Below are 21,349 nucleotides of genomic sequence, written 5' to 3' on the forward strand. Positions count from 1 at the left end.
TGTTGACAGTAAACCTGGGAGGCTTATTCTGGGAGGCACTTTCAGGTCAACATATAACTACATGGAATTTATGAAAATGAAACAGACCATTTTTGCCTCGCATGTCTCTGCCAGAGTTTATGTTCCATATGAACCTCCTCCCACCCTACTTCATTTAACTCTATCAGCATATCCTTCTATTCCATTCACCTGCATGAACTTATTTCGCTTCCCCTTAATGCACTCATCTGGCTGCCTCAACTACTTCATGAGTTAGCAGGTTTCATATTCTAATTGCTCTCTGGGCAAAGAGGATTCAATTGAATTACTTCATGGATTTCTTAATGAATATTATTAACGTTTGACCCCAAATTTTGCCCATCCCTGCCAGCGGGAATATTTTATCCAGCAAACCTATAAGTGACTTAATAGAGATCTTGATTAAAATTACTGGTTAACAACAGACAATTCAGTCTTTCCAGAGAGTTCTAAGCTTTGAGTTTGAGTATCATCCCTGTTCAGATAACCCATGTGGAAAAGTGTCAACATAAGGTGATGTGGTAATCACATGGTATTGGGTCTGTTAAGCGACAATCCCCTTTGTTCCAGGCACCCTTCCATTTTGTGCTGTCTGGTTCCCACGTGCATTTCCAGAGGCGATTTGGCCCTGATGACAGCTCATCGAGACCTGTCATCAAGACAAGACCTACCTCAGTGTTTGTGGGGTTTGACAGTGAGAGGAGAGCCGGGTACATTGATGTTGTCTCATTTATATGCCGGTGTTAACATGAAGTAATTTTTTAATAACAAATGCGGAATTTTTAAAATGTCATGTTCCCGTGACACATTTTAGAAAGTAAAGATTTCCAGTAATTTTCTTCCGTGATAATCTGGTTCATCATAATTGTACTGAAATCCTACTGCTCAGTAAAAGATTAACCATACTACCAGTATTCATCTAGATATCGTCAGAACTAGATTAAACCAGTAGAATTTATTCACTTCTATAAAACAACAAATTGAGGAAACGGTAATGCTAATATTATTTATTTTTATGATTTTGGTTGCAAAGCAGCTTCAAAATGAAAATTCTCTGCTATTAATATTGCTTGTTTTCCCACTTGGGGGAAAATGTCACGCCAAAACTCCCTTTTAATAACAAATGCAGAATTAAAAAAATGTCATGTTCCCTTGACACATTTTAGAAAGTAAAGATTTCCAGTACCAGGCAGTAGTGCAGATCTAAATGCAATCGACAAATAATTTAACTTCAAAGCACACACTGCCAACTATATTAAACTAAGTGCCTTTTCTTATAACATGCTTACCTTCAATAAGAAGCTATGAAATGATCTATGTGAGTGTGGCATGAACTTCATAAATGAAAAGAGATGGAAGTACACACAGGTAAGTGACACAGAAATAGTGTGGGTCAGTGATGATGGACTGGAAGAACCCAGGCGCAGTGTTTCAAGCATTGAGCACTGGATCAGATTCACTTCCCAGTACAGACTGTTCAAGCTTAAACCCTGCTGTGCATTTGTGAAATTCACAAGACCCTGTCTATCAGAAAATTTTGGCTGATTGTAAGATCAGCGAATTATACAAAAATGGGCACTCATAGATATTACAACCAGAACTATTACACCTGCTGTTCTGACCATGTTGAGCTCCCATTTTAATAACAAATTCCAATTAAGGGGCAATTTACCATGGCCAATCCACCTGCCGTGCACATCTTTGGGTTGTGGGGGTGAGACCCACGCAGACACGGGGAGAATGTGCAAACTCCACACGGAGAGTGACCCGAGGCCGGGATCGAACCCGGGTCCTCGGCGCCGTGAGGCAGCAGTGCTAACCACTGTGCCACTGTGTCGCCCATCTGAGCTCCTATTTATTAATAAAGTAGTATTTGGATCTCATTGAATGTAATAGAAAGTTTTGCAAAATCTTTGGCATTCCAGTTTCAAAATGGAAAAGAAAATGCAAATTAATCACCTGCCTTTAACTTAGTAAACATTTTTTTTTTGAAAATCTTTTTGTTGGCTTTTCTCATATTTATAAACAGTTGTTACTTACATACATTACATTTTTCTTGCCCGTGCTAATTTGCTTTATTTTACAGAGAGGTTTGTTTTGTCCTTCATTTGACTTTAACTGTACGTACATTTTGCTGCCCTCTGGATCGGTCTATGATATCCCCCCTTCCCCCCTCCCCCCCCATTGGTTTCAGCACCCTTCCTCTTCTCTTGTGGTTTCCCCATCCCCCCCTCCCCCCGGGTTGCGCAGTCCTTTGGTTCTTCATCTTTTTTTTTTCCCTGCCTTACTCCTCGTTGCTGGCCTAGAACAGGTTTTGGAACAGGCCGACGGACAGCCCCCAAGTATCCAGGAAGCCTTCCTCTGACCCTCGAGTGGCGTACTTAATCTTCTCCAGGTGGAGAAATTCCGAGAGGTCAGTGAGCCAGTCTGCAGCTGTGGGTGGTGCTGCCGATCGCCAGCCGAGCAGGATTCTCCGGCGTGCGATTAGGGAAGCGAAAGCAAGGGCGTTGACCCCCTTCCCCATTTGTAGCTCTGGCCGCTCCAATACCCCGAAGATTGCCACTATCGGGCATGGCTTCACCCTCACCCCCACAATCTTGGACATTGCCTCGGAGAAGGCTGTCCAGAACCCAGCAAGCTTGGGGGAAGCCCAAAACATGTGGGTGTGGTTGGCTGGGCCCTTCTGGCACCGCTCATATTTGTCCTCCACCTCCGGGAAGAACCTGTTCATTCGGGTCCTGGTCAGGTGCGCTCTGTGCACCACTTTGAGCTGCATTAGGCTTAGCCTTGCGCAGGAGTAGGTGGAGCTCACCCTGCTCAGTGCTTCGCTCCAGAGTCCCCATCCTACCTCTGTCCCCAGTTCGTCCTCCCATTTTTGTCTGGTCCCGTCCAGTGGTGTTCAGGCTCTGTCCAGTAGCTGTCCGTATATTTTCCCACATAGCCCCCCCTTCTCGCTGCTTGTGCCTATCAGGTCCTCCAGTAGTGTGCTTTCTGGGGCCCCAGGGTAACCTATGGTCTCTTTGCGGAGGAAGTGATTTATTTGAAGGTGTCTCAATTCCTGTCCTCTTGCTAGTTTCCACTTCCTCATCAGTTCGTCCAGTGTCGCAGTCTGTGCCCTACGTAGAAGTCCCCGACCGTCAGTGTGCCCCCGTCCTGCCTCCATCTTTTGAAGGTGGTAGCTAGCATGGCTGGGGGGAATCTGTGATTGCCGCAAATGGCAGCCATAAGGGACATTTTGGTTATCCCGAAGTGCTGTCTCAACTGGATCCACGTTCTCAGCGTGGCCGCTACCACGGGGCTCATTGTGTACCTTGTTGAAGAGAATGGGAGTGCTGCTGTGGCCAGGGCCCGGAGGGTTGTTCCTTTACAGGATGCCTCCTCCATTTGTACCCAATCTGTGTCGGGTTCTTGTATTAACTTTGTAAACATAATGGCCGGGATTCTCCCTTCCGGGGACTAAGTCCCCACGCCGGTGGGAAAACCAGCGGCAACGACTCCGGCGTCAATGGGCCCCCAAGGTGAGGAATTCTCACCTGTCTCGGGGGCTACGTGGACGGCGGAGGGGTTGGCACCTCTCCAGCCGGCGCCAAAGGGGTGGCGCATGTTCGCGCATGCGCCGAAGGGCCAGAGTGATCTCACGCATTCGTGGAACTGCCGCCGTTGTTCTGCGCATGCACAGACCGGCTGCCGTATTTTCCCGCATGCGCGGGGGAATCACTTCACTGCGCCGGCCATGGAGGAGTCCTACAGGGGCTGGCGCGGAAGGAAGAAGTGCTCCCATGGAAGAGGCCCGCCCACAGATCGGTGGGCCCCGATCGTGGGCCAGGCCACCGTGGCCCCCCCCCCCCCCCCCCCCGGGTCGGCTCCCCCTGCACCCCCACCCCCGAGGACCACCCCCGCCGACTTACCTGCCAGGTCACACCATGTGGGACCATACGTAACCCCTGCCAGTGGGACTGCCCAAAAACGGACGGCCGCTTGGCCCATCGGGGCCCGGAGAATTGCCGGGGGGGGGGGCCACGACCGGTGTGGCGTGAATCCAGCCCCCGCCCAAAAAATGGGGCCGGAGAATACGGCAGTGGGCGTCAGGGCGACGGGGCGGGGTTCACGCCGCCCCCCCTGGGGATTCTCCAACCCGGTGGGGGGTCGGAGAATCCCGCCCAATATTCCCGAACCTCAAAGAAAATGTAGAGTTGTGATGACACTGGATGTTGCAATTTTTCTCTTGTACCTATGTCATCAAATAGGTTATTTCAAGTATTAGTTGGTAGTATTGAGCGAGGTTAATATTTCTCTACTACTGAAGTCCACCCTCCAGCTCCAATCCACTTGAATGATGAAGAAATCAGGATGAGTATGAATAGCTGCACTAATGTTGGTGTCTTTATTTGCTTGTTCTCACTGAGAATTTACTTGTATTTGTCAATACCCACATGTACTATAAGACCATAAGACATAGAAGCAGAATTAGGCCACTCGGCCCATCGAGTCTGCTCTGCCATTCAATCATGGCTGATATTTTCTCATCCCTATTCTCCTGCCTTCTCCCCATAACCCCTGATCCCCTTATTAACCAAGAACCTATCTATCTCTGTCTTAAAGACACTCAGTGATTTGGCCTCCACAGCCTTCTGCGGCAAAGAGTTCCACAGATTCACCACCCTCTGGCAGAACAAATTCCTCCTCATCTCTGTTTTAAAGGATCGTCCCTTTAGTCTGAAATTGTGTCCTCTGCTTCTAGTTTTTCCGACAAGTGGAAACATCCTCTCCACGTCTACTCTATCCAGGCCTCGCAGTATCCTGGAAGTTTCAATAAGATCCCCCCTCATCCTTCTAAACTCCAACAGGTACAGACCCAGAGTCCTCATATGACAAGCTGTTCATTCCAGGGATCATTCCTGTGAACCGCGTCTGGACCCTTTCCAAGGCCAGCACATCTTTCCTTAGATACGGGGCGAAAACTGTTCACAATACCCCAAATGGGATCTGACCAGAGACTTACATAGCCTCATAAGTACATCCCTGGTCTTGTATTCTAGCCCTCTTGACATGAATGCTAACATTGCATTTGCCTCCCTAACTGCCGACTGAACCTGCACGTTAACCTTAAGAGAATCGTGAACAAGGACTCCCAAATCCCTTTGTGCTTCTGATTTCCTAAGACTTTCCCCATTTAGAAAATATCTATGCCTAAATTCCTCCTTCCAAAGTGCATAACCTCACACTTTTCCACATTGTATTTCATCTGCCACTTTATTGCCCATTCTCCTAGCCTGTCCGAAACCTTCTGCAGCCCCTTGCTTCCTCTACCTGTCCCTCTACAGATATTTGTATCTTCTGAAAAGTACTGGGACTGGATTCTCCGCCTCGCCACATTTCTGCCCCGACCCGCCGGCGGGATTCTCCGTTACTCCGGCCGGTCAATGGGGTTTCCCATTGTGGGGCAGCCCCACGCCGTCGGGAAACCCCCGGGCGCTGGCAAAACGGAGAATCCCACCGGTGGAGAATCCCGCCCCCGATATCAGCTAAAACTATAGACCAGTGATTCTGTACTCTTCCACAGGGTGTGCTGTTGAGGTCTCCGTAGGTGGTATAGAAATCACTGAATTGAGAAGAACTTATCCTTTCAAATTGTGATGTTGCTGTCCAAAAAATGCCTTGACAATGTGGTGTAATCAAGTTTTAGACAGTGTACTAAGTCTCAGCTACTACAGAAAAACCTCTCTGGCCTTGGAAAACTGGTTTTATATTTATATATTGTCCACTCTGATTTAAAAAAAAATCAATAATCTTTTAATACATGTATGCCCTAATCTTTATTGTACTATCATTCACCTTTTATATGTTTTACGGTTAGTGTAGTTACTTCCTGGTTTATTGTCCATGGGAATTCTTCAATGTGGTGGGCTGTTTACCCTGCTTGACGACATCACTGTTGCTGGCGATCCCCTTGACTTGATGCCAGGTTCACCTTGATGTCGGGAAATGTGAAATCTGCACCACAGAGATCGCTAGATCTTTGCGGGCAGCTATCTTTGGGGTCAGCGGAGAGCGCTGTTGCTTCACAGCTGACTGCGAAAACTGGGCTCCAGCAAACTGAAGCCAGCATTTTGATTGTAATCTTACAATGCTCTTGTAATTAAGTATATATTCCTTGTTATCAATACCGATTCTTGTTGATTCATGTAATACATTGCACTGGTCTCAGTTCAGCAAATGTACTAATCTATCATTAATGCCAAAAAACCTCTTGCGTTGTATTGCAGGAGTCTCCTGTGCTGTGCGACAGCAAAGTAAATAGTCTAACCTCCAAGACATTTCAATTCTTTTTGTTTCCAGCTAAGCCTTGCAAACTTCAAGTTGAAAGAATTGAGCATTAACGTTATGCTGTAGCTTTGTAGATTAATTCCCATGAGATTTATTTAATATCAGAGTTCATTAGCGAGACTTAAGGTGAACACAATAACTAATGGAAATGAGTAACAAAAAACATCACATCAAAGATTGGCTTATAACAACTGCAAGAGTATACTCTTTGTTCTAAAAGCTTTTAAAATATATCCAACCTGCTCGGGCACATATTCTTCCATTTCAGGAAGTTGCTCTCACATTTGATTTTAGAAAACAAGGCAGTGGGCACATTAACTGTCCCCCAGCACAGGAAGCGTTTGACCAAGATTATATGACTTACATTAGACTAGAACATTCTGTCTAAAATAATGTCACCATGCATGAAGAAAGCACAAAATACCTATGCCCTATTTTAATAACGTGTATTGTTTTTAATCAACTATCTTGATACCCTATCTATTAATGCATTAGTAGTAAGTGAAATTGCAGTGAAACACTGTCCTTAGAATTTTCAGGTATTCTTGGTTTTAAACTGCAGGTAAAGCATATTTTATTGCAGAAATAAGATGTTCTGATAAAAAGAGTTTTCCTTGATTATCTAGTGGCTTTAGTTGGCAGTATGCATTATCAGCTATGGTTTTCACAGGATTTTCTTTTTTACTCATTGTTGATCTCAAGCCCGTCACTATCTTTTAAGAGCAATGTGCAACACCAAACCAGGCACCGTGATTCCTTTGTGAAATGGCGGCATCTGTTCCAGGGAATATATTTAAGTGTGGAAAATTGGAAAGGAGGAAATGGAAAATGCACACAAACTGAACAATGGAAAATGACGAAGGAGACATTTAAAGTGGGGGAAAGAGAAAGATTGGACCTGCACCTCTATTTTACGACCTTCTACGATTGTTCCATTTAATTTCTCCCGTGCCCTGTCCGCGTCAGCACTGGTTTCGAAAGTTACGAAACCAAATCCCTGCATGCAGGTAAGAGAAAAGGAAAAGAGAGACATGCATATGATTATACAGGGAATAAGACAGTCTTCTGATATGTTTCAGTACACCAGCTGGAACATCAAAGATAGCAAAGTCATACTAGGAAACCACAGAGCAACCAGACCCAAGAATATGAAATGGAAAGTATACTGAGAGGGAAAGAAATAGTTGCTGCATTTGAAAACAAATGGTTAGATTATTTACACATTGATTGCAATTGTCATTCTGCTGCAGTACGCTCGCAAGGATCTTGTATCTGATATTTTTGCCATTGGTGAGAAAGGTTAGTTTCCAATGATTGTGAGTCAAAAAGTGGGGACATTTAAACAAAAAAATACAGATCTAGATCAGACCAGTTTAATTTTCAACAGCTCAAATGAAGTTCCTTCATGCCTCATCACTTTCCTTTTGGAAACAAACCAATAAGGTCAATTGTGAAACATAAGAAAATAGTTCAGAGTTTTGCTTCTTTCCTTTATGCTGACATAGAATTACATTAGGTTTTGGGTTATTTCATGGAAGCTGGTCAAACGGTAGTGTCCTGGGTTCCAAACTGTTCTTTCTAGTTCCTGACATCCCATCTTGATTTGAATTGAAACCATATATAAAATGAAACAAAAAGTAGCAAAGGCTGGAAATTAGTTCATCCAAATGAAATATAATGGTACTGGCCTTTTGTTTTGTTGCAGTGAAGGTCGCAAAAGGCTTTTTGACATCCAACAGTCTTGAGAAAGAATGGGTGAATCGGATATTGATTTCTGACTTTGTTTTAGTTGTATGCCACATCATATATGATGCAGCCATGGTCAAACATAAACAACAATATCTCCGATTTTATTTTGTCTTGTAACGGTTGGTGAAATGGGCAAGTCACTCATAGGCCCATTGTTTGGTGCACATTCAGCAACTCTAGCACAGCAAGTAATCATTAATAATATGCATGACATTATGTGTATAGACGAGGGCTCCGAGTGAAGACACTGTCTGGCACGTACTTCCACAAGCCGTGTGTGAAGCTTTGCTGCTAGTAATGTGTGGGTAGCAGTACAGTGTCGAGGTGCAGCTCTTGTGATTCCTGACAAAAATACAGAGGTTTGGTTTAAACACAAACGATCGCAAGTGCTGCTCATGTCACAATATTGCAGAGAACTGACAGCCGTGACAGCTCACCACAGTTGCAAAAAGTCTGGCATTGGAGAGGATATCCTCATCAAATTCACTAGTCTGCATGGATCTAGACCCAATTTCTGTGCAGTCAGCTAAGCAGAGCCACAATATTGGATCACTAGAGTGGATATTGGCATTGTAGTACTCAAAGGTTGCCAACAGTGGTGAGGAAAGCCAGGTTTTCTTGAGGATTCTCAGTTTTTGGCCAACTTTTCCACTTACCCTTGCCACTTTCTTTCCCCAGTTTAGGTCAGATGTGATTACCAGGTCAAAGAGCTGAATTGTTGTAATTGGAGGGAGTTTGAATGCATTAGTGTGGAGAAAGGTTGAAAACACCACAATCAATCATTTTAACAGTTATTGATTGGTCCCTTTCTGCTGAATGTTGCCATTTGGCCAGTCTGTGTTGAATACGCTCTCTGCCTTGACTGATTTGGTTTTTGCTAGCCTTTCATAATTAACCATTCTATGGAAGCTGGTATCATCAAGAAAGGAGATAATGTCCCTTCTGTTGTATGTATCAAGGCTGGCTTTAATGAAGGCAAGAAACAGAACGGAGTCAAATATGTTTCTGACAAAGACCCTATGATGCTAAAGCAATAAGACTAGTTAATTGAAAACTCGTGTCCAATTAGAAAACAATTTACGTATTTTAGGGCATGACATCTCATCTTCTCAATGAAGCTGGGATGTCTTGATGCTTAAAAGGATTCACAGCTCCAGTGCCCCAGGTTCGATTCCCGGATTGGGTCACTGTCTGTGCGGAGTCCGCAAGTTCTCCCGGTGTCTGCGTGGGTTTCCTCCGGGTGCTCCGGTTTCCTCCCACAAATCTCGAAAGACATGCTGTTAGGTAATTTGGACATTCTGAGTTCTCCCTCGGTGTACCCGAACAGGTGCCGGAATGTGGCGACTAGGGGCTTTTCACAGTAATTTCATTGCAGTGTTAATGTAAGCCTACTTGTGACAATAAAGATTATTATAAATGGCCAGGGCTAATGTTCTCACTTGGTACTGGCAATTGGGAGAATTGCTCTATTTTTAGACAAGTAATTAAAATATGTGACAGGTTTGCTTTTTAGTCAAATGAAGGTATGACACAGGTTGTTAAGGTTGAAATACTTCTACTTCCTATGGCTTTTATAAATTTCCATTTATTGGTGGATGGGATAGTCGGATGAGGGTCTCTGACCCTTCTTCAGGGTAGACACAACAGCTGTTGCTTTCCATACGTCAAAGGAATTTTAACTAGCAAGCTCAGTTGAAAATAATGGATTGAAATCAATCCGCTTCTTGAAAAGAACTCCAGTCAGACTAGGGCATCTACACCACTCGGCCTAGTAAGATACTTTGGTATCTGAAGGAAAATTGATCTGGACTTGGATGACTGCTGCACATCAATGGAACAAAGCTGTTTGTTGAATTTGAGATGACTCCTCAGAAAATATGACAGAGCACTTCAGCATTATCCACAGATATGGGTCAAGCGACTCCGCTCTCCTGGATTAGGATTGCTCTGCTTTTTATACTGGAGGACGGAGTCAAGGAAAGCAATTTTCTTTAAAAAAAAAATAGGAGCTGTTCAGCCTGCCCACTTAATAAATGTAATAATCTATTAAAATGCTTTATAGTCTCAGGCACATGATTACAAGCTTGCCTGGTCATTATTTTTGTTTTCCTGGCTTCGAAAGCCACAATATCCACATCATATAAATTTTGCATGTCAGAATTTTTCTAATGCGGTAATTATAGTAATAAGTATCCTGTACACCATTCCTCATAGAGAAAAAAGTAACTGTTTGCCACCACACAGTTAACATATAGAGGACAGAATGAGGTCCTTCATCATGGTTAGAATCCCTATGCCTGCAAAAACAATCAGCCCACTGCGCTTCAAATGTCGTCGCCAAATTATGACTTCTAGTAGCCAAGAGCTACTGTACATTTTCAAGTCTTGTGATCCCAGGCCTTTGGACAGAGAACTTCTGTTGTCAGACAGGAAAGAGAGAGAAAAGACAATTAACACCTCAAATTGCCTTGTAATTGGACTGTTTGCTTATCCCTTCGTGCAATCATATTTATACCATAAACTATAAATTTGTATCTTACGTGCGTAAGGGGTTTACATTCTTTTGCAAATTAAATTGCCTAAGCAAGCTTAACCCTTCAGCCGCCGAGGCAGCCTTCCAGCCCCATTTCAAATGCTCTTTCTTACTTTGAAAATGCATTTCTTCAAGATATCTTTTATAGATGCCATTTATTTACTCAGCGTTAAACTTATTTAACCTGATTATCATCTTCCGGTGGCATATCTTTCTGCTGTCTGCACCAATAAGGAAGATAAGAGGTTTTTTTTCTGTTTAAGATATTTCGACTTAATATGGCTGGGTGAGAAAATAAAAAGCATTTTATATCAAAATGATTGGATGTTTATAAAACAAAGCCACAACAAAAATGACCAACTATTTCATGGGAATTGCAGATGTTCTGAGATATTTTGCTCGAACTGGTTACTATTTGTGCAGGTTAAGGAGAGGATAGTGGCAGCTCTACGGAAATGGTAACACTTTGTTCAATAGAGAAGTTGGGTGATCTATGGGAGGATGGGAGTGGTGCACTGGATTCATGCTCAAGGCTATGTCTGAAGATGACAATCAAAAAATACCGCAGGACAATTTTATTAATAACATCTACCATCTGAGTTCCTGTTCTCTGTCATCCTTGTTCTTTGTAGAGGTTGGTACAACTGCTAATTTGAATGTTCAGAACATCAGTCTTAGGATTAGTCTTCAAACAAGTAGGAAGCAATATAGTAAACATGTTGGTCTGGATTCTCCGTTCGGGAGACAATGGGCAGGATTCTCCGAGTGCCGATGCTGAAATCGCGTTCGGCGATCGGCCGGAGAATCCCTTTTTACAGCGAAACCGTCGGCGGTGCTGTTTTGTGGATGCTCCACCCCCTCAAAAAAGGCGTACTTGAGGAGTACGCTGTATGGCGTTGGGACGACCTCAGGACATCACTTGAGGCCCTCCCCCGATTCTCCACCCCGACGGGTGGAATTTGTGTCCTCTCAACTTTCGTGAACTTGGCGTGGCGGCTGTGGACTGTATCCAGCACCGCCACAGTCGGGGCGGGCTGGGGGGGGGGGGGGGGAGCCGTTCCGCAGGCAGGGTGGGCTTAGGCGGGGGCAGGGCGGACTGGTGGGTGTGTGGTCTGAGGGTGGCGAGGGGGGTTACAAAGGTGCACTATCTGGCAGGCCAGGTCAGTGCGTGGCTGGCGCCATGTGGTACGGTACGGCAGCCGCCGGGCGCATGCGCGGCCACGGACCCGGCCATTCTGCATCCGTATCGGTGCGGGGTGGTGCCGACTTGCTGGTCGTAAGACCAGACACTTCCTCCGGACATGGCCTCAAAATTGGAGAATCCAGCCCATGTTCTTCCGCCGGAAGTGAATTCAGGTTATGTAAATGGGCTAGCTCTCTGCCTACTTGAAACGCAAGCAATTCCTGGTCCCGCTGGATTCGCGTTAAAGTGCCTGACAAGCTGGAGCTGTTTATAAGTGCTCCACTCACCACAGACTGTCATTCCAGCCAAGAAGGTGGCAGCATGAAGACCTGCCCCTGCACCCTCCCCCACCCACCGATTCCAGCAGTCCAAGATTGACAGAATGCTGGATGCCATTGAGAGGACGAGGGATACCCTTTTCCCCAGGGTGGGGTAGGGACTCGGGCCTGCCCTCCTGAACTGCGCCTGGGAAGAGGCGGCAGAGGCTGTCAGTGCTGGCAACATCAGTAAGAGGCACAAAATGTCGAAAGAAGATGAATAGCCTCCTTGGGCCAGCTCAGATGAGTCACCATCTCTGTGCCCCTGGCATCACTCTCGTCCCTCACTTTTCATATGAGCCCCCAATCTCCTGGATACCAACACTTCACCAGCCTGCATCTCCCTTACGTCCCGTCCTCTACCAAACCCAACAAATGCAGTGCCCTCTTTGGCCAGGAGCTTTGTACACACATGCCACCAGCTATCGACCCCGCCCCCCCCAATAGAACCCCCCCCCAAGCATCTCATTATGTACTTTCTGTGTCCCCAAGGATAAGGCATGCGAGCCAGAAGCCGGGAGGGGGAAATCGCAGAAATGCCGGTTGAGGGCCCTGCAAGTCATGGAGGCGGCCGAGGAGAGTGCATTGGTTGTGATGGAGGTCAGGCAGGTGCCAAACAAGTGAGAGTCCAATGCAACAGCGATATCCCCATAGCAAGAGAATCACCCATCTTCCACAGACCAGTCCTTCCCAAGATTTCATCCCATATCTTTTGTCTTGCAGGATCACCATCAGGCGAGGCCAGGCTGTCTGGGGTCGCTGCGCCCCCAGCCAGGTCCCCAGCACACCCCGGAGTACCAGCCCGCGGAAGACCGACGTTTCAACACTTCTGTCATCTTCACCATCCACTTTAACAGAGCCTATCACCTCAGTGGGTAATGTTAGTGATCAGGCTCCTGGATCACCCTCTGGAGAGCACCACACACGTGCTGCATCAGGTGGAGGCAGGGACTCCTGAGGGAGCGGACAATCAGTGGGCGGCCCAATCCCAGGGAACAGTTGTAGCCCAGACAGGTGTTGCACTTCTAGAAAGTATGATCCCATCACTGGTGCAGATGCAGACAGAGCCAGAATCTACAGGAGGGAGTGTCAGAAACTTTACAGCGCCTGCAAGTCCAGCTGGAGGAGTACAACTGCCTTTAGGTGCAGAAGATGGTGCCGACAGTGCGTGGCACCCAGGCCAACACTGAAAGGGTGGCGTCCATACTGAAAGGCCTTAGGCAAGACGTCAGAGCCATGTGTCAGGATGTTCAAGGCTTGTGGCACACTGTGCTGTCCATGGCTGAGGTGCAAGACAGGAGAGCCCAGTCATAGAATCATAGAATCCCCACAGTGCAGAAGGAGCCATTTGATCCATTGTGGCTGCATCGACCCTCTGAAATAGTACGCGACCCCGGCCCAATCTCCGCCTCATAATCCCGAAACCTCATCGAACTTTTGGACACGAAGGGGCAATTTAGCATGGCCAATCCATCTGACCTGCACATCTTTGGAAACCTGAGCACCCGGAGGAAATGCACACAGACTCGGGGAGAATGTGCCAATGCCACACAGTCAACCGAGGTCAGAACCGAACCTGGGTGCCTAGTGCTGTGAGGCAGCAGTGTTAATCACTATGCCACCATGCCACCCTTTCACAGGCTGACACATCCCTGGCACAGATTGGCATTGCTGCAGCGCTCTAGAGTGTGGCCCATTCACGAAGGGTCAGTGCCAGGCGCTGACTGACGTTGTCCATCACAGGGCAACATGACCGAGGCAGTGAGGGACATGTCTCAGTCTCAGTGAGCTGAGCGCATCGAGTCCATGACTCCGACGAGGGCGGGTCTCCAGGTAGTGCCAGGTGACATTGGTGTCTCTGGAGCTCACTCCGGCCTCCCCTCCGTCCCGTGGAATAGCCCGGGGGCCATCGAGCACCCGAAGTGTGGAAGAAGTGATGAGTCCCATGCCGGTGCCTCCCTCAGGGAAGGCGCAGGAACACCTCAGCCCTTATGAATAGCCCCCACTTGACACTGGTGGATCTCATGGGCAACAGGCAGAACAGGGTGACCAAATCATCACCTTCAACTTCCGAAAGTCAGCCAAACCGATCCAGGTCTAGGTCCTCCAGAGGACGGCCACCAGGGGCATCACAGGGCAGAGGTTGAGACACGCAGCAGGCCGCCTCCACTTCTGATGTTCTGTCTGGGAAAACACCTAGAAGGAGCGGTAAACCACCTAAGATAAGGAAGGTGGATGACTTAAGCTGGCTGGGGTGTATTAGATAGTAGTTAGGGATTAGGGTACACGTAGTCACCATTAAACACTTCTGCACCACCAGTCCAACCTGCCTCTAATCTCTGTCTGATGAGTGTGAAGGGTGGGCTGGGGTTGGGTGTTATGCGTCCGTTTGGTGGCAGGGCATGGGGGAGGAAGTGCGAGCCCGCCTTGTATGACAGCATCCGCATTGAATGAGCCCTAGCTGTTCAGCATCCCTCAACCCCTCCGCCAAGATATATGGATCTGTGAGCAGGATTTTCCAGCAGACATGCAGGGATCACCTGGGTATGTTAACCTAAAGGCAGGTGTCGGATCTCGTCAAACAGAGTTCATCTCACAGCGAGTCACTCCCATCTTCCTTTCCGTGGACAAGACCCACTGATACTGCCTGCCCAAGGCCAACACTCTGTGGCGATGCTGATAGGACGCTCGGAGGGGGAGGGGGAGCTGTGATAGCGGGAAGGAGTGGAAGATGAGAGGAAGATGGAATGAAGGATTGGGTGGCAGAGAAGAGATGGAAGGATTGGGTGGCAGGGAAGAGATGGAAGGACTGAGGGATAGGGAGGGGGTGAGGTTCAGGGGAAGGGGGATTCTGTTTGTGGGGGGAATTAATTAGGTGGGGGGAGGGGGGGGCAGGGTGGTGAAGCTGCCGGTGGCCTGGCCTCCTATTTGGTAGATCAGGAAGTGACGTGTGCAGCTCAAGATACGCTTCCCAGGCCTGGGTCTCTCTGGTGGGGCGCTCCAAGAGAGGGTCTCGGGCATAGTGGTGTCCTGCACAACATCGCTCAGCACATCGAACAACTTCATCTCCTCCCGATTTACCAACTAGGAGGCCAGGCCACTGGATCACACGTTGGGCGGCCCGCCCAGCCAGCTCAGGCTCCACGCCCGCATCCGCCTGGAAACCAGCGACCTCAAATGAGGCTTGCCATTCTTCCTCCTCCTCCAGCATGTCACCCCGCTGCTGTGCGATGTTGTGCAGGATGCAGCAGGCCACCATGATGCTCAAGGCCCTTTCTTGGAGCTCCCCACCAGAGAGTTCCAGGCATGGGAAGCGCATCTTGAATAAGCTGATGCACCGCTCGATGATGCTCCTGGTTGCTGCATGGGTATCTGCGGTGGAGCGGGGAAGGACAGAGACCATCAGTAAGATCGAGGATTCCCTTGACCATCCAATGCCACCAGGCTAGATGGTCACCCTGAGTTGTACTGCTGTGCCACCCTCAGCAGTGACCTGTGACCCACCCCCACCCGGATGAGATGATGTCATCCGCACTGCAACCCTGTCCCCATCAGTGACTGGCACTTGGCCTGTGATTGGGGAGCCCCTATCTTCACCACCTGTCCCTGCCAACAGGGGTACCGATGGATGCTGCAACCCGTGTGAACAATAGACTCTGTGGCTCCTGTCCTGTTTCTCCCAGTGGAGTCAACTGTGGGTCTTCTCACTGGGTGAGCTGAGTGTCATCCTGCCAGCAGGGCGGCAACTGGTGTGGTGGAGACGGTCAACTTGTGCTGCCAGTCACGGTAAGAGGCTGGTGTGCGGGCGGGTCTTACAGATGGGGCTAAGCGAAGTATGTGTGCATGTGGTGGGAGCTTAGCTGCAGTATTATGTGGAGCCTGAGTTTTACACACAGGTTGTGACAGGGAGCTGGTCAGGTATGCTGGCCCGTAGCAAAATGGATGTGATGAGCGGTGTGGTGGACAGGCAAGGCTTGGAGACATCTCGTGATTCTCAGGGGTGGGTTAGCTGATAGCGTCAGGAGTGGGTCCTTTACTTTGAGCGGGGCTGTGTGTCAGGGAGGGTTCCAACAACCACATGCATCTGTCCTGTGTCCATTGTTTGGGGTGAGCTCTAACAATCCCCTGTTTCCTATGCTGTGGGGCTGTGTTTCTGAGGAGTGCACCAACACTTGGTGGGCAGGCGATTGAGCATGGCCACGCCCACCCTGGTGATAATACTGCTGGGTGGGTTTCATATGACCAGGTGCCGTCAGCAGTCTCAACAGCCAGGAACCAGTAAGGTGCAGCTAAAGGGTGGGTTTAAATGAAATAATGCAGCAATGTGGGTCTGAGCCAAGCCACCCTGATGCTGAGGGGGTTACCCGAGCCCATGCACTTGACACCAAGTTGTTCCCTGCTACTCCCCGAGGCAGACGCCCCCCACCATGGGCGAAAAGTTTTGAGAATTTTCTTACCTTCTTGCTTCCCCCTAACAGCTACGGACCTCGGGCACCGATTGTAAATACTTGCAACAATTCACTCCGGCGCGACTCCCGTCTGAGAGGAGTGGAGCATCCGGTGTCCCGCCCGTTAATCGTAGTCAAATCCATGCAAATCGCGGACACTTGTGGGGGCGTGATGCGAGAACCTCAGCGGCTGCCAGCGGCTGACCGCAACATCGCAGTGGAATTGGTGCCAGGCGCCAATCCCATATTTTTGCTCGAGGCAACATTCTCCGGCTGATTCTCGCTGCCGCCGTCGGGCCGCATTTATCCAGTCCATTGCAAATCGGGCACAATAAAATAAAATAATTTGTGCCTTGTTTCGGTACAAATTACATATTTCTGCTCTTAAAAAATTAATATGAAACAGTTGTCTTTAAACATTGGTCTTTACCGCACTAACTGAAGTGGTTGCATTCAGGTCTGGAGCGTGTTTAAAGGCACCTTATGCTCATCTAAGACACATTAAAGACATGCTGTCATTGCTTCCAAATTACTCCGTCTTTTAGAGTAGATGGCACTTGATTAAAACATATGGGAAGATATTTGGAACATATGGGAAGATGTCACTCAGTGAACAAAACTACAATACTCACTAGGTAATATAATGCACGATGACTGGTAGACAATATGGCAGACATCTGCATACGTTTATATTGATTTTGGAATATTTAGAAAAATTCTATAGTTAATTGCCGTCAATTAACACTGCATTGATGTCAGTGTAAATTGAGGGGATTTTGATTGTGATTGCCACTTGTTATTGGCGTTGGTTAGAGTCTCGCATGTGAATGGCTAAAGGATGTTCAGTCTCAAGCCATAAAGCCTTTGCTCTTATTCACACAATGGGCCAGCTTTTCATTTCCCTCATTGCTAAAATTGGAAGTCCTCAGATCTTTGGCATCAGTTTTTGAAAACCGTTGAGAGAGCACAGCAAGAAGATTGAGGCCTGTCCTGCTGGTGAAAGGACTTCACTGTAACGTTGTTCTGGTATAGTGGAAGTATTAGCAATCACAGCATTTGTAGATGTAGTAAAGTAGTGGAAATAACAGTGGTAGGTATAATAAAGTAATAATGGAGGAAGTTACAATAAAGTTGCAGTGGCAGAAGTAATGTAGAAATAGTTTTTAGATAAATAATTTTACAAAGTAAAGATAACACCAACAGCCACTTTATACAGCCATCGCTTCTGGTATATAGACCATGAATTTCAGCTCCCTTACCCCAGTGGCAGGCTGGCTCTCTGACTAGGATAAGGAAGCTGGGGTTAGCAGTAATGAAAGCGATTGGATACTGGTCTCCCGGAATCCAAAATAAAAGGACCAGTTTTAAAAATAGCTAACCTTGAACTGGCTTTTTCCTCAAACCCCATTCAACTCTCCCAAACCGTGGTGACAATTAGGTGTCAGATCAACAGTCCTCATTACATCTGGATCCATACATACCTCCTGCCCCTAATATGGAGGTTGGCCTAATGATGGTGCAAACTCCATGTCCAGTTACTACCAGCAAGAACGTTTTGTCCTTTAATCCTCTAAACCTACACTTTTGCACATTAACCCAATAAACCTACTGTTTCAAACACCGACCTTTTAAACCTATCGTTTCACACACTAATCTTTTAAACCTGTTGTTTTATGCATTAATCCTCTAACCCTGCTGCTTTACACATTAATCCTCTAACCCTGCAGCTTCACACATTAATCCTCTAATCCTGCTATTTCGCACATTATCCCTTTTAAACCTGCTGTTTCACCCCATAACTCTTTCAGGGCAACAGACCACTCTTCAGTTTCTGAACAGCATTTCACATTTAAGGTGTTTTCTGAAATCGTCGTGCACAAAATCCTTAATTAGAATACTATCACACTCATTTTGTCAGGATGCTTACCACAGGTCTAAACTTTTGATGTGACATATGGGGCAAAATTCTCCGGTATCGGCGCGATGTCCGCCGACTGGCGCCCAAAACGGCGCAAATCAGTCGGGCATCGCGCCGCCCCAAAGGTGCGGAATGCTCTGCATCTTTGGGGGCCGAGCCCCAACCTTAAGGGGCTAGACCCGCGCCGGACGAATTTCCGCCCCACCAGCTGGCGGAAAAGGCCTTTGGTGCCCCACCAGCTGGCGCGGAAATGACATCTCCGGGCGGCGCATGCGCGGGAGCGTTAGCGGCCGCTGACTGCATTCCCGTGCATGCGCAGTGGAGGGAGTCTCTTCCGCCTCCGCCATGGTGGAGACCGTGGCGAAGGCGGAAGGAAAAGAGTGCCCCCACGCCACAGGCCCACCCGCGGATTGGTGGGCCCCGATCGCGGGCCAGGCCACCGTGGGGGCACCCCCCCGGGGCCAGATCGCCCCACGCCCCCCCCAGGACCCCGGAGCCCGCCCGCGCCGCCTTGTCCCGCCGGTAAGGTAGGTGGTTTAATCTATGCCAGCGGGACAGGCATTTTAGCAGCGGGACTTCGGCCCATCCGGGCCGGAGAATCGCGGGGGGGGGGCCCGCCAACCGGCGCGGCGCGATTCCTGCCCCCGCCGAATCTCCGGTGCCGGAGAATTCGGCAACCGGCGGGGGCGGGATTCACGCCAGCCCCCGGCGATTCTCCGACCCGGCGGGGGGTCAGAGAATCTCACCCCTGAAATGTGAGCATATATGAACAACAAAAGACCACGGAAAACTGCCTCTTCAAGAAGCAGCAAGAGCATCCATCAATGCCCAAATCAGGCTAATCCTTAGTCTAACACCCAGTATTTTCAGATTCTTACAGATTATGAAGGCTCCACATGGACTGACTCACTGGTATCATCGGCTCCCTTATTAAAGACAAATAGCTGTGAGGAAATATATTTCTTTTATAGCATTATTGAGTTCTGGTGTAGTAGCTGTCATGCCAATGATACCAGTGGAGCGGTTAGTGTCAATGGGGATACAGTCATTAACCTAAAATGCCTCGTCAATTTTGTCTTTCCAAAAGTTAATTCAGATCCTTTTCATCGTCTGATTCAGTCGATCACCCAGACCAGCTTCCATACCAGCTTTTGTTACTAAAACATTCAGCAGACTGTTAACATGGAGCGCAGAATCCATTTTCAGATTGAAATGCGTGTGCACCTCGGTTTATTTCTAATTGAGTCCATTGGGTAACCTATCCCATAGTGTGAGCACACAATCCTTGGGGAATTTGCGATTACTGTTAGCAGGAAAACTAGTGATACCGCATACACATGTTCATATAAGCATTCCGGTAGGAAAAGCTGTCCAAAATGAAAAACGTGCTCTATACAATAACCTATGTGTCCAATAATCCTACTTCGTTCAGTCACATATAACATAACACACCCACTGGGTCTCTGTTAAATTCACTGAAACTACTTTAAAAGATCAAGTGAACAAGTTTGGAATGTCTCGCTTACCTTAGAACCCCGCTCATTAAAAATTATTTCAACGTCTAAAATTTTACCAAATTGCTGTAAAAGAAAGAGAGACAATCATTAGAAATATTGTACTCTGATTCATCCACGTAAAAACTTCAGAAACAACCCTTTTCATAATGGAGTTGAAAGACCCCTGCTTCCTTGCAATGGACAAGCCGCTCCTGGTGTTGAAGGAGACCAAAACATAGACATTATCCAAGGTAATTGAACATGGGAACGTCTATAATGGGAGTTTCCTCTTCCCAATTTAATTGCTTTGCAGTATTCAGTTTCTTATTAATAAACGATTATCTCTGTAACACAGGAGATAATCCACATCATTTTCTCATAGAAGGTGTCATGCAATTACGTACTTGTAAATTTATTCAAAATAAAATGACATGACCAGGCTTTCCAATTTTCAGGATAGAATCATTAAAAGTAAAAACCACAAACAGATAAAAATACACTCTTCAACTTTGACTATTTCATATGATATTATTGTTAACAAATGTGAGTCTGTGTTTATGAACTTATATCAAAGTAACAGTGAAGATTGTTCCACAAAATTGTTATTTGCACCAGAATTAATAGATTTCAATTCAAGAGCGGAGTAAAGTTAATATATTAACTCTGATGTATAAATTGTTTGAATGTGGGAAACACCCAAGCACCCCTAAAATGACCCATTCGAAAAAAAAAAATTACTAAAGTATGCAATGTACAGATAAGCAATGATCCTCAATTCACGACTTTTGGCTACTCAACATGAGTGACATTCCATCAAAGATGTGATTACTCTTGGAGCAAGAAAATCAGCCCAGAGCATGCACATGACAGCAACAAGTGGGTTGGGGCAGTCATATATTGAGGAGTTGAAAGATATTAATTGCATGAGCTTGTGCTTGTAGTTTAAATATCATCAAAACTCGTTCAATTAGTGACTTGATTCTCCATCTATTACCACATTGGTATGGGCATAAGCTTCCAACAGCTATAAAAGATAGAACTTATGGCTGCGGTGAACAGCATATGTGCAAGTGTTTCCATAAATGTACAAGTGATTTTGCATTTATATATATATGTACAGATCTGTAATTCATCAACCTCCCATTTTGCAAGCCATTATTATTCATGGAAAAGCCTGATCTTATATTGGGAAAGGGCTGCACAAAAGAGGAGATTGTTAGCAATAAAGTACAACAAGTAGAATACATAGTTGAAGCAATGGACTTGTGATGCAGATATGAAAATTACAGGGAAATAATCTTCACATCTTATAATAGGTATCAAGGTAAACCACACACTCTGGTAGCGATATTGGGTTTTC

General features: G+C 46.8%; 1 protein-coding gene across 26 annotated transcripts in view; it reads right to left on the reverse strand.

Annotated features, from left to right (window-relative positions):
* The window catches only part of LOC140395507 (RNA binding protein fox-1 homolog 3-like), a 513,254-nt gene that overhangs the window by 88,352 nt on the left and 403,553 nt on the right, over positions 1-21,349 (reverse strand). For 25 of the 26 annotated variants that reach the window (XR_011936222.1, XR_011936221.1, XR_011936219.1 and 22 more), the window contains exons 4-5: positions 20,020-20,073; positions 7,250-7,342 (exon numbers count right to left, since the gene is read on the reverse strand). Coding sequence is in view for 18 of the 26 variants with exons in the window: in XM_072483384.1 (XP_072339485.1) it covers positions 7,250-7,342; positions 20,020-20,073 (147 nt within the window). In the remaining 8 variants the exon portion in view is untranslated. The remainder of the gene's footprint in view (positions 1-7,249; positions 7,343-20,019; positions 20,074-21,349) is intronic. The other variant, XM_072483386.1, reaches the window with a different exon arrangement.

Source organism: Scyliorhinus torazame, chromosome 18, assembly GCF_047496885.1.
Source record: "Scyliorhinus torazame isolate Kashiwa2021f chromosome 18, sScyTor2.1, whole genome shotgun sequence".
In the NCBI taxonomy this organism is placed as follows: Eukaryota; Metazoa; Chordata; class Chondrichthyes; order Carcharhiniformes; family Scyliorhinidae; genus Scyliorhinus; species Scyliorhinus torazame.